The sequence below is a fragment of the Macaca mulatta genome, chromosome 13 (assembly GCF_049350105.2).
Source record: "Macaca mulatta isolate MMU2019108-1 chromosome 13, T2T-MMU8v2.0, whole genome shotgun sequence".
Taxonomy (NCBI): Eukaryota; Metazoa; Chordata; class Mammalia; order Primates; family Cercopithecidae; genus Macaca; species Macaca mulatta.
This window is the reverse complement of record NC_133418.1, coordinates 5,964,550-5,984,780: the sequence shown is the minus strand read 5'-3', so window position 1 is coordinate 5,984,780 and position 20,231 is coordinate 5,964,550. Positions and strand designations below refer to the sequence as shown.

Here is a 20,231-nt window from a genome sequence, read left to right as displayed (position 1 = left end):
TCTGGATTAGGTTTAAATTCATTTCTTTTTTTCTTAGCAAGAAGATTTTATGGCTAGCTGTGCAGTAATCTGGTCTTTGTCTCTGGTCCTGGAGATGCTCTAAATGTTGGAATTTCCTTAATAATAAGAGTGTCTTTGTTATTCCTGAGTCCCTTGGACCACATCTGAGTTTATACCTAATGAGAAAACTCAAGATAGGGTTGGTCATCAGAAAAACGAACAGTGTTGGCCGGGCCCAGTTGCTCACGCCTGTAATCCCAGCACTTTGGGAGGCTGAGGCGGGTGGATCGCCTGTGGTCAGGAGTTCGAGACCAGCCTGACCAACATGGTGAAAACCCACCTCTACTGAAAATACAAAATTAGCCAGGCATGGTGGCATGCGCCTGTAGTTCCAGCTACTCGGGAGGCTGACACAGAATTGCTTGAACCCGGGAGGCGGAGGTTGTAGTGAGCCGAGATCGTGCCACTGCACTCCAGCCTCGGTGACAGAGCAAGATTCCGTCTCAAGAAAAAAAAAAAAGAAAAAAGAAAAAACCAACCATGTGATTAGAGGGTTGGGCTTTGAGCCGACCCACCCTCCTCTAGGGAAGCTGGGAGGTGAGTTGGGTCACATGGTGGTCAATGATTGAATCAACTCTGGGTACTGAAACTTGCTGGAACTTTCTGGTTGGTGAACACATCAGTGTGCCAAAAGACTGATATGCCCTGATCCGTGGAGAAGAGGACACAGAAGTTCTGTGTTCACGGGGACCCTCATCTCAGACCTTTTCCTCTATGCCCCTTTAGAATAAAACTGTAATAATTAAGCATAGTGCTTTACTGAGTTATTGTAGCAAATTTTCAAGCCCGATTGGCGTTCATGGGAACCCCCTAGATTTTTAGCTGGTTGGTCAGAAGTATCGGTGGGCTGGGGACCCCCAAACTTGTAACTGGTATCCGAAGTGAGGGCTGTCTTGTTAGAGACTGTGCCCTTTACCCTGTAGATTCTGACACTGTCTGGATGTTGATATGGTCTGGCTGTGTCCACACCCAAATCTTGTCTTGAATTGGTAATTCTCATAATCTCCACATGCTGTGGAAGGGAACCCGCTGGGAGGTCATTGAATCATGGCGGCGGTTACTCCCATGCTGCTGTTCTCATGATAGTGAATTGTCACGAGATCTGGTGGTTTTATAAGAGGCTTTTCCCCCTTTGCTCAGCACTTCTTGCTGCTGCCATGTGAAGAAGAACGTGTTTGCTTCCCCTTCTGCCATGGTTGTAAGTTTTCTGAGGCCTCTCAAGCCCTGCAGAACTGTGAGTCAGTGAAACCTCTTTTTATGAATTACCCAGTCTTGGGTATGTCTTTATTAGCAGTGTGAGAACAGACTAATGCAGGTGGTTAGCATCAGAATTGTACTGCATTTCACTAGTGGGACTGTCCATTGTCTGTGTTTTTCATGCGGAGACGGTATGCCAGATTGTCGTAGATTTTTAGGTCACAGATTTTCTTACGTAGGGATTTAATGTAGGGAAATAAGATATTGTGGCATTATTTCTGTTGATCTAAGCCAGATATTGGCAAACTTTTTTGGTAAAGGGCCAGATATTAACTACTTCAGGGTTTGTGTCCCGAATGGTCTCTATCACAACTATTCAACTTCCGTCATCGTAGTGTGAAAGCTGCCATAACAGTACGTGAGAAATGGGCATAAAACTTTATTTGCAGAAGCTAGTAGAAGACTGGATTTGGCTTATGGGCTATAGATTACCAGCTTCTTTTCTAAATTGTCTTGGGAATGGGCTTTAATGTTCTCCTAGGAGAAAATGAAACGGAGAAGGAACTGTGATTTTTGACTTGTACGGAGACCTAGAAGTACTCATCTTTTGTTTCAAATTAAAGGACTTCTATTATAAAAAATATATACGCTTGTAGAAAATTTGAAAAATGTGAAAATAATAAATATAAGTAATATTTATTGGGTATTGACAAGTGTCAGGTATTCTAAATTCTTAAATACGTGAGATGGTATTCATTCTATGATGATTTTACAAGTGAGCATATTAAAGTGCAGAGAGTTTAAACTAAGCAAATAAATGATTATTAAGTGATAAAGCTAGAATTGAAAACCAAGCATTTGACTCTAAAGCCTAAGTTCTTAACCCCTCTGCAATAGCATAGGGCAGGGGTCGTTACCCTTGTATCCCATTACCCAAATGTACTACAAGGTAGTGCTTTTTTTTTTTTTTTCCCAGTTATTTTTCTCTCTGCAAACAAAGCTAGATTTTCTCATTCTACATAATCAGTTTTACAATATTGCAACTAATTTTGTGCTCAGAAGAGCCACTTCGTGTCATGCCAAGTTGATTACCTGTGGCTAAAGGGAGAAGTGGGTGGGACACTAGAAAGCTGTCATCAGAGGCCAACAGCTCTGCAGCTCTTTGTAGCTGGCAGAATGCTGCTTTCTACAGACTTTCTCCAAGAGTATTTGGCTAGTGAGGGCAGAACTGGTGTTTGAACACAGGTTTTTATTTTCTACTTTAAATTTTGGGCTTCTCAGAAATATCTGCTCCCTGCTTCATCCCTGTTTTGATTCTCCCTTTACTACTATTTCCTGCCCTCTGTTGTAGTACAGTAAGTGGTACAAAAGAAGAATAAATAGCAGGTTCAGAAACAGCCTTAAGGCTGGGCGCCACGCCTATAATCCCAGCACTTTGGGAGGCCGGAGGCAGGAGGATCATTTGAGGTCAGGAGTCCAAGACCAGCCTGACAAACATGGTAAAACTCCAGCTCTACAAAAAATTTAAAAAATTTAGCTGGGCGTGTTGGCACATGCCTGTAGTCCCAGCTACTTCGGAGGCTGAGGCAGGAGAATTGCTTGATCTCGGGAGACAGAGGTTGCAGTGAGTTGAGATCGCACCACTGCATTCCAACCTGGGCAACAGAGCTAGATTCCATGTCAAAATAAAATAAAATAGCCTTAAAAACTAGGAACAAAGAATACCACAAAATACTAAAATGGTATGGAAAGTCTGAATATACAAAGACCTCACACCTTAAACAAAAACTAACTCAAAATGGATCATGGACTTAATGTAAAATGTAAAACTATAATAAAACCTTTAAGGAGAAAAAAGTAGGAGTAAAGCTTCAGCTTACAGGGCTAGGCAAAGAGTTCTTGACACCAGAGAATTAATACCAGATGTGCAATACATAAAGGAAAGATCGATGACTTTAAAACTTGCTCTGGGCCAGACGCAGTACCTCATGCCTATAATTCCAGCACTTTGGGAGGCCAAGGGAAGAGGAACCCTTGAGCCCAGGAGTTTAATTAAGATTGGCTTAGGCAACATAGTGAGACCTTGTCTCTAGTAAAATAAAAAGTAAGTAAATAATAAAAAATTGGCCGGGTGTGGTGGTGTGCACCTGTAGTCCCAGCTACTCGGGAGTCAGAAGCAGAGGATCGTTTGAGCCTGGCACGTCAAGGCTGCAGTGAGCCTTGATCACACCACTGCACTCCAGCCTGGGCAACAGAGCAAGACTGGTCTCACAAAAACAAACAAATGAAACCTTTCTCTGCAGAAGACCATGTGAAGATGTAAAAATAAATATAGAATAGGAGGAAATATTTGCAAGTCACATATCTGACAATGGACCTAGTTTCTGGAATATAGAAAGAACTGTCGAAACTCAGTAGTATAAAAATAAAGGAAACGGGGAAAAGACATGAACACACATTTCCCTGCAGGGGAAACACAGATGGTAAAAAGGACATGAAAACCTGTTCAACATCATTAGCCACCAGGAAATGCAAATTAAAACACAAAACACAAAACAGTGACACCACCAAATACTGGCAAGGATGTGGAGAAACTGGATCACGCATGCATTGCTAGTAGGTATGTGAGTGATGCAGCTATTCTGGAAAAAACAGTTTGGCAGTTTCATATAATCTAAACATGCGGTTACTATAATTGACCTACTAATTGCACTCTTGAGGGTTCTCCCAGAGAAATGAAAATTTATATTTGCACTAAAACCTGCATATAAATGTTCATAGCAGCTCTGTTTATACTAGCCCCAAATGGGAAACCACCCGGATGTGTTTCAGAAGATGTGCTGTTGAACAGCGATACATCCATGCCATGGAATACAACTCAGCAATAAAAAGGAGTGAAGTGTTGGCACACACCACAACCTGGATAAGTCTCCAGAGAATTAGGCTGAGTGAAAAAAGCCAACTCCAAAAGGTTACATGTGCATGATTTCATTTATATGACCTTTTTAAAATGAAAAAGTTTTAGTCATGAATAATAGAGTAATGGTTGCCAGGGCTGGAGGGAGGACAGGAGGAAGATGAGTGTGATTATAAAAGTGACATACCGGATCCTCAGGGTGCTGACACTGTTCTGTGTCTTGACTGTGGTGTTCATGAACTTACACAGTGGAGAAAATTGTGTAGAACTAAATACATGTATAAACACCAATGAGGACATACAAAACTGAGAACTTCTGAACAAACAAATGGATCATACCAGTGTCGCTGTGCTACTTGTGATATTTTGCCACAGTGTTTGCAGAATGATACAATGGGGAAACTGAGTTAAAGTATAGCTCTTTTTACTATTTCTTACAACTGCATGTGAATCTACAGTTATCTCAGTGAAAATTCATGTTAAAAATACACACAGAAGCACAGGAAGCAAAACAATTAGAAAGTCAGGAAAGACCCTTTTGTGAGTTAAGAATTCTTAAAACTGCCTCACAGATGTCATCCATTTTCACTATGAGATGATTTGCAGAGAACTTTGTGGGGGAGACTGGGTTGATGAGAAGTAGGATTACATGTTGAGATCTTCATAATCAAAAGCAGACCTCATCCTCTACCTTCCCCCAACCCAGTCCTGGAGGAAGTATGTAATTTTATCTCTAAAGGTGATAGAGCCATCATTGTCTCATCCCCTGCAAGGAAACTGGCTCCCAGGTATATCCCTGGGGAAAGCTGCCCTTTACGTAAGTAATACTCACGTGGCGCCCGCTGTGGCTTCTGGTACCCCGGGTGTATGTGCTTGTGCTGCCTGTACCATCAAGAAGCTTAAATTCTAGGGTGTGCAGACCTTGTCTTATCTCTAAGCATCCATGCCGTGTACACAACTGCCACGTACCTCATTCTGAAGTGAATTTCATTTAGCTGATTTTTTTTTTCTAGCAAGATTAAGTCTTCTATTTAACAATAATGCAGTATACAAGTATGGCCGTCTTAAAATTTGTTAGCAATAATATAGCCAACTTTCAGCTCATGTAAGCTAAAAGTTGGTTTTAGGCATACTCAGTTCTGTGAAGGATATGTTATCATATGAATACAATACTAGACCAGATCGAAGGATTTGAATTCTCTTATCATTTACTCATGTAAAACATTTAGAGGCTTAGTTTCTTTATCTGTAAAATGAATTCTGTGTTTATCTCCAGTGTGTTAAGAGCTGCAAGGAGCACTGGAAATACAAACACAGTTGTGAAGACAGGAAGGCACTTTGAATTAAAATGCGAGGAGATGTTACTACAAATGAACATCTAAATTATTGCTATCTCTGTAAAACTGAGGTTAAAGTACAGTGTTCAGTCTTGGCCTATTTACGTTTTGGACCAGATGATTGGTTGTAGGGTAGAAGAAAGAGTGTCCTGTGCAGTACCTGGTGTTTAGCAGCAGGCCGGACTCTACACACTTAATGTTAGCGGCCCCACGATTTGTGACAAACAAAAATGCCTCTTAGTTTTTTAACTCTTCTAGAATTTGTCCAGCATGTCTTTTTGGTGTTAATAAAAACCCACACACAGAAAAATGCTTCTGGATGTTGCCAAATGCCCCCAGGGAAAGAAAATTGCCCTCAGTTGAGAACCATTGAGTTACAGGGATAAAATTATCAGATGTGTTCGTTTTATAAAAGGATTTAATAGTATTTTAAAGCATACCACATATATTTTTGCCAAGACTGGCCTGTTTGATTGGAAGAAGAGTCCATTTTCCTCTCGCATATCCCCATTTGGAGTTGGGAGTGCGTTCTGAGAAAAGCTGTGCTTGGATTATCTGGAATCCACAGCCTAGTGAGGAGCGAGGTTGAAGCTAAAGTCCTTAAGTATGACAGAAGCATGGGTGGGAAGGTACCAAAAAACCAAAGAATTTGGGAGTGGGGAGGTACGAAAGGTCTCTCCAAGTTCACATGCGTGTGCATATTTTCCTTAACACCTGAGGTGAGACAGCACCCTGTTATGTCTTGTCAGTTCTGAAGAGATGTGGTGAAGAGAATTTGCAGCTAGTTGAGAATTACTAAAGTTTCTGTAATTCAGTGAAATTGCTTTTGAAACATTGTAGGAGTGTCTTATATTTGATAGAAGGTTAAAAAAATGCATGGCATGGGCATTTTTGAGGGCTCTGAGTACTCTTAATAGACCCTTATCTCTGGATATGAATTCATGAGGTTCAAAGGTCCCTGCCAGTCAAATGGCAAACTATGGCGTTTCCCTGTCCTCTAGAGATTGCTTTACTGTCTAATGAGGTTGATCATCTTTTTCATGTGGTTATTGGCCATTTATTTTTCTTTAGTGAATTGTCTTCTTGCCCTTTGCTTACATTTCAGTCACAACATTGGTTTTCCCATTTCCTTTTTTCCTTTTCACTGTTGAATTATAACAGTTTTTACATATCTTTACATTGTAATTAATGTTGTAATCCTTATTTGCCTGTTTTTATCCTTATTCAGTGCTTATTTTTGCTCATTCTCTGATCTTTGACTTTTCTGCATTTTGTATTAAGTCGTTATAGTTGGGTTCCAGTTGTTTGACGGAATCCTTTTGTTTTTATACAAACAGTTGAGTTTATCTTATTTAATCTCACTGTCGATGTGTTTAATCTTTTCCATCCACTTTTTATGCATTCATATTGGTTTTGGTTTTGTTTTTAATCTCTTGATAATGGGGCTCAGTTTTCAGGTACACTTTTAAGATATGTTTAAGCCTTTATTAAATGACTTCAGAAACAAAATAGTGTCTATTGTGATCTTCCTTATTCTCATAACACTTAAGGGTGTGTTGGCATGTTCTGAGATTTTTATTCTTATTACAGTTAAATGATTATTTTTGTTTTGTGGCATATACTTCAAAAACAATATTTATTTTCTGCTTTTCTAACCTTATTTCCACAGATCCTTTGCACTGAGTATCTGCTTATCTTTCATAAGACAGCTTCCTCATTTGTGAGTCTTTGTATGAGTAATTTCAGTGGTCAGATTCTGTCTTCATGATAATTTTTTTCTCCTCAAGAAAGTGCACGAGTGCTACACTTCCTGAGTTCCTTTTCTGTAGACTTCATGTGAGACCACAGCTTCTCATGCTCTAGAATTCTGTCACAATCATTACTGATGTATGAATAACATACAATAAACTGCATGTGTTTACGTAATTTAAAAAGTTTGGCATATTTATGTACCTGTGAAATTATTACTACAATCAAGATAATGGACATACGTATCACCCTTAAAAGTCTACTTGTACCCCTTGGTAATCCCTTTACACTCCTCATCTTTAGGCAACCACCAGTCTGCTTTCTGTCACTAACAGGTAGTTTACATTTTAAAACACTTTATATAAATTGAGTCACAGAGAATGTACTTTTTCAAGGGTCTGGGTTCTTCCACTCAGTATAATTATTTTGAGATTAATCTGTGTTGTTTTGTGTATCAATAGCTTATCCTTTTATTGCTGAGTAGTATTCCATTGTACAGATATAACACAACTCATGTGTCTGTTCACCTGGATACATGGAAATTTGGGCTGGTGGAAATTTGGGCTGTTCCAATATTGAGCTATAACAAAGCTGCTACGAACATTTATGTACATGCCGTTCATTGTATGGACAAATGCTTTTGTTTCTCTTGGGCAGATATCTAGGAATGGAGTGATTTGGTCATGTGGTAGGTGTATGTTTAATTTGTAAGAAATTGGCTTCAAACTGTACTACAAGGCTACAGGAACCAAAACAGCATGGTACTGGTACCAAAACAGGTATGTAGACCAACGGAACAGAACAGAGGCCTCAGAAATAATGCCACACATCTACAACCATCTGATCTTTGACAAACACGACAAAAATAGGAATGAGGACAGGATTCCCTATTTAATAAATGGTGCTGGGAAAACTGGCTAGCCACATGTAGAAAACTGAAACTGGATCCCTTCCTTACACCTTACACAAAAATTAACTCAAGATGGATTAAAGACTTAAACGTAAGACCTAAAACCATAAAAACCCTAGAAGAAAACTTTCTAGGCAGTACTATTCAGGACATAGGCATGGGCCAAAGACTTCATGACTAAAACACCAAAAGCAGTGGCAACAAAAACCAAAATTGACAAATGGAATCTAATTAAACTAAAGAGCTTCTGCTCAGCAAAAGAAACTATCATCAGAGTGAACAGGCAGCCTACAGAATGGGAGAAAATTTTTGCAATCTTTCCATCTGACAAAGGGCTATCCAGAATCTACAAGGAGCTTAAACAAATTTACAAGAAAAAAACAACGCCGTCAAAAAGTGGGCAAAGGACATGAACAGACACTTTTCAAAGGAATATATTTATGCAGCCAACAAATATGAGAAAAAAAGCTCATCATCACTGGTCATTAGAGAAATGCAAATCAAAACCACAATGAGATACCATCTCACACCAGTTAGAATGGCGATCATTAAAAAGTCAGGAAACAACAGATGCTGGAGAGGATGTGGAGAAATAGGAACGCTTTTACGGTGTTGGTGGGAGGGTAGATTAGTTCAACCATTGTGGAAGACAGTGTGGTGATTCCTCAAGGATCTAGGACTAGAAATACCATTTGTCCCAGCCATCCCATTACTGGGTGTATACCCAAAGTATTATAAATCATTCTACTATAAAGACATGTACACGTATGTTTATTGCAGCACTATTCACAATAACAAAGACTTGGAACCAGCCCAAATGCCCATCAGTGATAGACTGGATAAAAAAAAATGTGGCACATATACAACATGGAATACTATGCAGCCATTAAAAAAAAGGGGATGAGTTCATGTCCTTTACAGGGACATGGATGAAGCTGGAAACCATCATTCTCAGCAAACTAACACAAGAACAGAAAACCAAACACCACATGTTCTCAGTCATAAGTGAGAATTGAACAATGAGAACACATGGACATAGGGAGGGGAACATCACACACTAGGGCCTGTCTGGGGGGTGGGGGGGGGGGTAGGGGAGGGATAACAGGAGAAATATCTAATGTAGATGACAGGTTGATGGGTGCAGCAAACCACCATGGCATGTGTATGCCTGGGTAACAAACCTGCGTGTTCTGCACATGTATCCTAGAATTTAAAGTATAATAAAAAAAATGTTTAAAAAGAAACTGCCAAGCTTTTTCTAAAGTGGTTGGTCTGTTTTACATTCCCACCAGCAATATGTGCCAGTTCCAGTTGCTGGGCGTCCTCACCACATTTTACGTGGGCATTCTTTTTAATTTTGGACATTAAAATAGGTGTGTAGTATCTCATTGTAGTTTTTATTTCCTTTTTCTTAAAAATTGATACCGAGCATCTTTTCATGTGTAGTTAACATTTGTATAATTCCACACTTTAAAATATTAGGTTCTTTTCTTACTCAGTTTCATGAGTTCTTTATATATTCAGCATATAAGTCCTTCATCGGATACATGATTTACAAATATTTTCTCAGTATGTGATTTGCCTTTTTATTTTCATTATGGCGTAATTTTGGTGAGCATATGTTTTTAATTTTGTTGAAGTTTGATCTATCAGTTTTTCCTTTATTGATAGTGATTTTTTTGTTCAGGAAATCTTTTCTGTTCCAAGGTTACAAAGATAGTCTCCTGTGTTTTCTTGCTGATGCTTTATAATTTTAGTTTTTATGCATAGAACTGTGATTTATCTGAAATTATTTTGAGTACATGGTGTTAAGGATAAAAGAGCATTTTCCTCCAACATAGGTTTGTTTGGTGTCTTAGTCTGTTTTCTGTTGCTATAACAGAATACCACAGAGTGCGTAAAGTATAAAGAAACAATGTTTAGTTAGCTCACAGTTTTGGAGGCTGGGAAGTCCAAGAGTATGGTGCGGGCATCTGGTGAGGGCCTTCTCAGCGCGCTGTAAGGTGGCGGGCGTCGCGTGACTAGAGGGCCTGCTCAGCCCGCTGTAACGTGGCGGGGGGCGTTGTGTGACTAGAGGGCCTGCTCAGCGCGCTATAACGTGGCGGGGGGCGTCGTGTGACTAGAGGGCCTGCTCAGCGCGCTGTAACGTGGCGGGGGGCGTCGCGTGACTAGAGGGCAATCGCAAAGGAGCCAGAGAGACCTTGCTTTTATAGCAAAATCATTCCCACAGTAGCAGCATTAATAGATTAAAAGGTAGTTAATAATAATGAATAGACTAATCTATTGATGAAGGCAGAGTTGACATTAATCCATTCCTGAGGGCACAGGGATTAAGTTCCCAACACATTAATTTTGCAGGAACGCTTTCAAACCATAGCGTCTGGTTGTTCCAGTACCATTTTTAGAAAAGATGTGTATTTTCCACGGAATCCACTGATCCCTTTGTTGAAAACCAAATGACTGTATACATGTGTGTCTGTTTCTAGACTTTGTTCAGTTCCATTGATCAATCTTTATACTAGTACCACACTGTCTTGATGACTGCTGCTTTTTTGTGTATGTGACATAATAGACATAATATAAAAATGGCCACTTTAACCTTTTTTTGTTTGTTTTAGACGGGAGTCTCACTCTGTCGCCCAGGCTGGAGTGCAGTGGCGCGATCTCGGCCACCTCTGCCTCCCAGATTGAAACAATTCTCCTGCCTCAGCCTCCTGAGCAGCTGGGATTACAGGTGCTTGCCACCAAGCCCAGCTAATTTTTGTATTTTTTTTTTTTTTTTTAGTAGAGATGAGGTTTCACCATGTTGGTCAGGCTGGTCTCAAACTCCTGAACTCAGGTCATCCGCCCACCTCAGCCTCCCAAAGTGATGGGATTACAGGCATGAGCCACCACACCTGGCCCTTTTTAACTATTTTTAAGTGTACAATTTAGTGACATTGCATACATTCACATTGTTGTGCAACCATCACCATCATCCAGCTCCAGAAATTTATTTTCCCAAACTGAAACCTAAATAGTCATTCCTCATTCCTCCCTTCCCTTATCCCCTAACAGCCACCATTCTACTTTCTATCTCTATGAATTGGATGACTCCAGGTACCTCCTAAGTGGAATCATACAGTATTTGTCTTTTTTAACTGACTTATTTCATTAGTCTTGAAGGTTCACCCATTGTTGTAGCATGTGTCAGAATTTTCTTCCTTTTTAAGGCTGGATCGTATTCCTTGGTATGTATAAATCACATTTTGTTAATCTGTTCACATGTCACTGGGCATGTGGGCTGCTCCTCCTCCTTAACGGTTGTGAATAATACTGCTGTGAATGTGGGTGAGCCCCTGTTTTCAGTTCTTTTGGGTATATACACAGAAGTGGGATTGCTGGTCTTATGGTAATTCTATGTTTAATTTTTTTTCGGAACCACAATACTGTTTTCCATAGTGGCTACACCATTTTAACATTCACACTAATAGTGCACAAAGGTTCCAGTTTCACCACATCCTTGCCAAAGATCCGTATTTTCTTTTTAAAAATTTAAATAGCAGTCATCCAAACAGGTAGGAAGTGGTATGAATGTGGTTTTGATTTGCATTTCCCTAATGGTCAGTGATGTTGAGCATCTTTTTAAATGCCTACTGGCCATTTGTGTATTTTCTTTAGAGAAATGTTTGAGTCCTTTGGCCACCTTTTAGTTTGATTGTTTTTCTGTTACTGAGTTGCAGGAGTTCTTGATATATTCTAAATATTAATCTCATCAGATATTTGATTTATAAATATTTTCTCCCATTGCATGGGGAATATATGTAATTTTCATAATAAAAAGTTAAATGAAATTTTTCTTTACAGAAAATAGAAGAGCTCGACCAATACCAACTCATTTACCACTCAGACTCAACAGTTACTACCATTTTGCTGTGTTTGCTTTATCCATACAGCCCCCCTCACACACACAAATTATTTTGCCAAGACATTTCAAAGAAAATTAGAGACACCCTTACACTTTACCTAGTACGCACCTTCAAAAAATTAGGACAGTTTTCTACATCTGCCACATTTTCTGCATAAACAGTCTCCAGAACATTTACAAAATAATATATATTACCGGGAAAAATAATGCTGTTTTGTTCTCATTTTGATGTAGCAGATAACCTTTTGGGATAAGTTCACTGATGGTATTCCTCATAGTGTTGGCATTTTCTCATACATCATTAAGAACTTTTTCTTCATCACCTGAAATACAGCTATTGCCTCCAACTTCCTACTTTTTCTTGTCTTCCTTATCTTTAAAACCTAAAGTAGACCGAACTTCTTCCCATGACTTCCTTGTAAGGCAGAGCGTTATCTGGCCTCTGCTTAGCCTGCAGCCTCATTTTCTCCTCCTCTCCCAGCTCCAGCAGAGAGACCTGCCACCTGTTTCTTGAGCGTACCAACCTCTGCTCTCTGTGAAGGCCTTCACGTGGGCTGTTTTCTGTACCACCGCCCATCCAGCTGCCACACTGCCTTTTTTTAATCCTTCAGGTTTTTATGTAAATATTATCTCTTCAGACAGGCCTTCCCTCATGATGTGTTTAAGTATGGCAACTATGTATTCCTCTTCACAGCACCTTTTCAATATTGTGATAATCCTATTTCGGTATATAAATATGTATTTTTTAATGACTGTCTCCCTCACACACACCACCCGCTGTACCTGGAGTTCCTTGACAGTGGGAATCGTTACCACCAGCACCTGGCACGCAGTTAGTGAGCAGGGAGCAGTCCGAGGCACCGCAGCCTCACAAGGTGATTATCACAGGGACTGCTTTCAGGATAAAAATTCATCGCATTCCTTTCTGTTACTTCATGTGTGTTTACAATTTGATCCAGTCATTGTATGTGATTTGGAGACCAGGTTTAACCTTAAAATCCAAGTGGGTATAAAATGAATGTTGGAACTAAAATAGAATATTTTGGATATTCCCTATGTCTGTAGTGTAAATATTTGGCTTCAGTTTTTTAATCATTATGTTATTCCTTTTGCAGACCGAGACAACACTTGGACTCAGTTCATATCAGCAGAAAAGGTAAGCATATTTAGTAAGATCACTGACATACTTTCAGTTCCTTCTGGGGGATTCCTGTGGTTCTCCCCTCCACTTTTCCCTTGCTCTTTTTGGTGAAGAAGGAATAGCAAATTGTAAATCACATTATATGATTATTTCTAAGTATTTTAGTGTGTGGGAAACCAGGTTTAAGTTCGAATGTGCACTTCATGCAGTTGTGTAGCGTGCTTCCCCTGTCGTGTACGGAGGGCTGTTACTCAGAGCTGAAACTCCCCTTGCTTTTTGAGAGATTCAGCTGTGTAACTCCTTAGTGGCTTCTCTTGTGGCTATCCCTGCTTTTGATGTACTGACCATTGCTGCCCTCAGTTACCAGGGGTCTGCCTGCAGGTCCCCAGAGGAGGATCTCAGACCTGCGTAAACCCAGTCTTGTGACTTGGAGAGACCACTTTTAAATACAGCTTCCCCATAATAACAGGGGGATGGTTTTACCTCAGGTGTTAAGGAAAATAGGTACATGCATGTGAATTTGGAGACACTTTTCCTGCCTCCCCACGCCCAAATTATTTGGTGTTTTGGTACCTTCTCACATCTGTAAAGAGACATACTGTGCTGATTCTCTTTCCATATCCGGTGAAAGTCTGTTCTGGTACCTAAAGGTGAGTGAGAGCTTTCTTTGATTTGGATAAAACAGTCCCTCCAGCAGCTATTTTGTGTTCACTCCCAGCTCTTAATGATTGCTCCCCGGGGGACCATAGATGTAAAGGAAGTTAGCTTACAAGGTTCAGTGTGATGGTGTAGTTGCTCTTCCTGTTTGCCAGAAACATCTGATCAGGCACCAGTACCTGTTCTAGTGAGCGTCCTTTAGTAACAATTGAAAGGCTGGCAGTGGTGTCAACAGGGCTTACAGGTAAGGAGCCCATATCGTGGATTTAAGAACCCAGTTATTTTACAGTGTGTGTTTTTAGAAGTATGTTTTATTCTGTCCGTATATTTATTCCTTAAAAGACAGCAAAGCAGATTTATTTTTAAAAATTGTTAATATCCACTGAAATCAGACACTTAGCCACCAAAGTGGCTATGGCAACAGAAGATGCCCCCACTCTTGCTGTCATCACTGCAGTTTCCATTCTGAGGTAGCAGGAACAGGGAAGCATTTGTTCCTCCTAGGCCTTCGTGTTAAAGTACATCTATGAATGTCTCCAGACTAGCAAAATGCAGACTGCATCAACAAAGAATTTTGTTTTGAGAGAGAAATATAAACTATTCAGACTATTAGTAGGACAGTTAAAACTTCTTACCTCATAAATAATGAAAATTCTTCAGTATTCACTATTTTTTCTCTTTTCACTCTTTCATCTCTGCAGTAACATGGCCCTTCTTCCCCATTGTTCTGTCATTCTCCCTAATGTTATATGTCCTGTGGGGACCTGCCCTATCTGTGATTCCTGCCCAAATATTTAACACTGGCCTGGGTTGTGTCCAAACTACTGCATGTCTAGTCTGATTCCTCCTTGGCTGGACCATCTAAGAACCCTAGAACTGTCCAACCACATCTAGAGCCAAAAGAATGGTGAGAAAAACATATATGTTATCTTGTGCCTCTTCCTGCTTTCTTCCAGCAATTAGGAAATTAGCTGTGGAATTAGACTGCACTACATTTATGAAGATGAGGATGTTCATTCGTGATGAAAATCTGGGCTTTAAGTATTTTCCTAGTATAGTGAAGAATTGACATCAGGACATAATTATGTTCTCATCTCGTGCTACTTGTCTACTCTGTCTAAAGCTTAGTGGCATAAAATAACCATTTTATGATGCTCTCAAACTGTCAGAAATTCAGGCAGGGGACAGCAAAGACAGCTTGTCTCTTCTGCACGATCCGGGGCCTCAGCTGGGGAGATTTCAGAGCTGGGAATGACTTGATGGCTGAGAGCTGGAGGCATGTTCATTACGTGTTGATGCTAGTTTGCTAGCTGGGACCTCAGCTGAGCTCTCAACTAGAATGCCTGTATGTTGGCCTCTGTGTGGCCTTCACGTGGGCTAGTTTGGGCTTCCTCCCAGTGTGATGGCTGGACTCCCAGAGTGAATGTCCCAGAGGAAGCTAGTGAAAGCTGGATCACCTTAATCTGCCCTTGGAAGCCACAATATCACTTCTGCTGCTGTATGCTATTCGTCAGCAAGTCACTTAGGTTGTCCTAGATTCAAGATAAGGGAGGGGAGAAAGAGCTCCCCACCTACTGAAGGCAGTAATATTAGATTTGTAGACACAATTTACAACTTTCACATTTTACATTTTGTGTGTGTGTGACCAGGATCATGAATTAGGTAAACATTTAATTGAAATTAGTATGCAGATTGGGTATGGGATTGGGTTAAGCACTAAAACATATGTCTTAGTGAGCCCGGAATTCAATAACAAAATACCATAGACTGAGTGACTTAAACAACAGACGTTTATTTCTCATGGTTCCAGAGGCTCAGAAGTCTAGGATCAAGGTCTTGCGAACTTGGGCCTGGCAAACCGTTTTGATGATAATGAAAAACTGATAACCATATGGACCACTAACATATACCTTAGGTGTCTTATACCCCTACAGCTAAACCCTGAGAGGCTTACAGCATCTGTTTATAAGACCCTCTTCAAAAGCACTGTTTTCTTTGAGATTGCATTTTGTCATTTCATCAACACATATGCTTTATAACCTCATCAGAAGTGGTGTCTCCGATATCCTCCAGAGCTATTTGGATGTGTTTAACATCCAGAGGACATTGGCAGATCTCATTTTCTACAGGCTTTGTGCTACAGAGGCTTATCTTGAGGAGGGCCGGCGGCAGCCAGGTGATGCCTGTTCCCCTACAGAGAATTTAATACATCAGTTTTATGTGTTCAGCGATTTAAAGGAAGACATGAACATAATGAGGGAAAATGGACAATATAAAAAAAAAAAATGAAGCCTCTAGAGTTGAAAAATACTGTTTCTGAAATGAGTATTTCACTGGATAGGATTGAGAACAACCTAGACATTGCAAAAGAAAAGCTTAGTGAGTTTGAAGACAGCGACAGCAGTAATTTAAACTGAAGCACAGGGAGAAAAATAACTAAAAAACAAATAAATCCTTGGTGACCTCTGATACAGGAGTAGCAAGCAGTCTAACACATGTGTGAGTGAGTTCCCAGGAATTGGGAGAGGGAGTAGCTGTCGAAGAACTTTAATAAACCTGAAGCAAAAGTAACACAAAGTCACACCAAGCCAGATAATATTCAAGTTGTTGAAAATCAGTCACAAATAGAGAAACAGCCAGGGAAGAAAACTAAATATAGTAGTTCAAAAGATAAGAATGACTGCTGGTCATTCATCAAGGACAAATGCAACCCCCAAACCAAGGAAATAACATTTTTAAAGTACCAAAAGGAAAAATTGCTAATCGAAAACACTACATCCAGCAGGAATATCCTTCAAAAAAATGAAGACATTTTCAGATAAAACTGAGAAAATTTGCAGTAGACTGGCACTTTTGAGAAATGTTAAAGGCTAAAGATAGTTAACCATTTCAGGTGAAAACACAGATCCTATGAAGAACAAAGACCATCAATAAAGGCAAAAATATGTGGAAAAATATAAAAAATGTTTTCTGGTTAAGAAAATGTTAATTTCTAACATTTTAAAAACAATGATTTAAAAACAAAAATAATCGTTGATAGCATGTATACATTACGTGTGTGATAATAGCACAAAGAAAGGTTGCACGAAAGAGAGTTATAAGGTTCTTACATGATATGTAAAGTAGTAGAATATTATTTGAAGTAAAACTGTGATGATACGAAATAAGCTCCACAGGAAACATTAAAATCATTTTTAAAAAGTAACAAGAGCTATAGCCAATAAACTAGTCATGAAGATGAAATACTAAATGAATACTCAGTTGATCTAAAAGAAGGCATAAACAGAACAAGAAGGCATAAACAGAACAAGATAAAAAGCAGATGGGAAAAATAGAAAAAATGGCAATATGGTAGACTTTAAACTCAAACATATCAGAAACTATAGTAAATGAATAATTTCAACACCAGTTGTCAGATTATATTTAAAAGGGAAGACCCAAGCATATTTTGTCTACAAGAACTTTATTTTAACTTTGTATTTAATATTTTACCTTTTGTTTTGAAATAATTTTAGAGAAAAGATGGAAAAATAGTACAAATAATTCTTATATCTTCTTGACCCAAATTCCTCATTTGTTAATGTTTTTTCATATTTGTTTTATCATTCCTAATCTTGCTTTAACTCTCTCCTTTTCCTTCCCTCCCCATAGCTACCTTTTTATACATACATGTGCATATATTTGTAATTTTTCTGAAGCATTTGAAAATCATTTGTAGACATGATGCTATTTTACCCCTAAATATTTCAGTGTATATTTCTTATGAACATTGTTTTAGAGATCATCATACACTCATGAAATTCAGGAAATTAAGACTGTCTCATACTGCTGTTTAATGTAGAGTCCTCATTGGGATTTTGTAAATTGTCCTATTAACGTCTTTTATTTTTAAAAAATTTTGGGTCCAGGGTTCAGACCCTCATATTTAATTTTCACTTCTCTTTAGTCTCTAATGTCGAACAATTAATTTGTCTTTCTTACTGTCTTAGAAATTGACATTTTTGAAGAGTAGATGCCATTTATTTTATAGAATAACCCAGATGGACCCGGGCACGGTGGCTCATGGCCTGTAATCCTAGCACTTTGGGAAGCTGAGGCGGTGGATTGCCTGAGTTCAGGAGTTCAAGACCAGCCTGGGCAATACAGTGAAACCCCACCTCTACTAAAATACAAAACATTAGCAGGGCATGGCGGTGTGCGCCTGTAATCCCAGCTACTCAGGAGGCTGTGACAGGAGAATTGCTTGAACCCGGGAGGCGGAGGTTGCAGTGAGCCAAGATTTCACCATTGCACTCTGGCCTGGGCAAGACAGAGCAAGACTCCTGTCTCTAAATAAATAAATATATAAATAAATAAATAAATAAATAAATAAATAAATAAATAAAATAAACCCAGCTAGAGTTTTCTGATATTTATTCATTATTTGATTCAGAATTTGCGTTTTTGGCGGAATATTACTGAAGTTTGTGTCTCTCCCAGTGCATCCTATCAGGAAGCGCTTGATGTCTCGTTCCATTTTCCTCTTATAATTCGTAAGTGTCTTGCAGAGTACTTTGAGACTATACAAATGTGTTTTACATGAAATATGTTTTACATGAAATTCTGAATAGTTTTAGAATCTATTGATGATTCTTGCCTGGAGCAGTTATTGCGCTGGCTGGGTTTTTAAAAAATTCCATCACACTTTCTATGTTTCTTAGTTGACATTCTGACTGAAATTAAGATTGAGGTCATGGTTCATTTTTATCCAGGTATTTCACCATCGTTTGCACTGTCGTAAAAAAAAAAAAAATCACATGTGCGTAGTTAGGTCTATTCTGTGTCATTTACATGTCCCCAACAATCATTGAGCACTTCCTACTTTCTGGTACGTTAGGAGGTTCCAGGCTTGTTTTGTAATTTTCCTGCCACAGCCCTGGAACAACCTATTTCTCAAAAGACCCCTGCTTCATTTTAGTGGAAGAGAATACTGAAAAATTAATCTTTATGTGCCATGCATACTCATTACTACTGTGATGTATTAGGGTTCTCTTAGAGGGACAGAACTATTAGGATAAATATATAAAGGGGAGTTTATTAAGTGTTAATTTACACGATTACAAGGTCCCACAATAGACTGTCTGCAAGCTGAGGAGCAAGGAGAACCAGTCTGAGTCCCAAAACTGAAGAACTTGGAGTCCAGTGTTCGAGGGCAAGAACCGTCCACGCAGGAGAACTCAGACGCAGGCTTGGAAGCTAGGCCCATCTCTCTTTTCATGTTTTCCTGCCTGCTTTATATTTGCTGGAAGCCGATTAGATTGTGCCCACGAGATTAAGGGTGGGATCTGCCTTCCCCAGCCCACTGACTCAGATGTTAATCTCTTTTTGGCAACACCCACACAAACACACCCAGGATTAATACTTTGTATCATATCCTTCAATCTAATGAAGTTGACACTCAGTATTAACCATCACAAGTGGTGTCATTACTAGTGAGGTGTCATTATCTCTAGACTCTCTTAGTAAAAGGAAGAAAATGTTTGTGTTTATGTGTATAAATATGTACAGTTTACACTAACATACTCCTGTTCTTGTATCTGTGTATATTAAAAACCAGGAGTTACTGATGCCTCCAGTTTTGATACAAAACCAGTGTTCTGTCTATTCTATTTCTGTCCATTCTCCAACAATTAGAAATCTGGCTCTAGTTACCTATCTACAGTAAGTGTATTGATTTGTTCAATCCTAGAATACAGATAAATTAGCTTCAAAATTGTTAACTGATACGGCCATAAAAAAAATGAGTACGGTGTCTGTTTAGAGTTCTTGTTTTTTCTTTAGTCCGAGTGTATATTGTCAAAATACTATATTCTAAATTTACATGGGTTATAGTGTTCTTCATCTTTCTCTTCATCCTTCTCCCACCCCCACACCCATCTGCATTGTACATTTGAAATGAAGTTTGGTTGATTTGTTTCTATCTGTATTCCATGTAGGATTTTTACTCTACTTTTTGAATTTTTTAATTGCATAATTGTACATATTGATGGGGTACATGTGATAGTTTGATACATGCATAGACTGTGTAATGATCAAATCAGGGTGTTTATCCATCACCTCGAACATTCATCATTTCTTTGTATTAGGAACATTTCTAGTCTTCTCTTCTAGTGACTTTGAAATATACAAATATGGTTGCTAACTATAGTCACTCTGCCCTGCTGTTAAAAACTAGGGCTTATTCCTTCTGTCTGTCAATAACTGCGCTTGAGCCCATTAGCCTACCTCTCTTCTTCCTCCTTCTCACACCAAAAAACAAATGCTTCCCAGCCTCTGGTGACTGTCATTCTACTCTTTACTTTCACAAGATAAACTTT

General features: G+C 39.2%; 1 protein-coding gene across 3 annotated transcripts in view; it reads left to right on the top strand.

Moving 5' to 3' along the window:
• The window catches only part of TMEM131 (transmembrane protein 131), a 254,703-nt gene that overhangs the window by 80,220 nt on the left and 154,252 nt on the right, over positions 1-20,231 (top strand). For all 3 annotated transcript variants that reach the window (XM_028832201.2, XM_015112922.3, XM_077958821.1), the window contains exon 3: positions 13,193-13,233. In XM_028832201.2, coding sequence (XP_028688034.2) covers positions 13,193-13,233 — 41 coding nt within the window. The remainder of the gene's footprint in view (positions 1-13,192; positions 13,234-20,231) is intronic.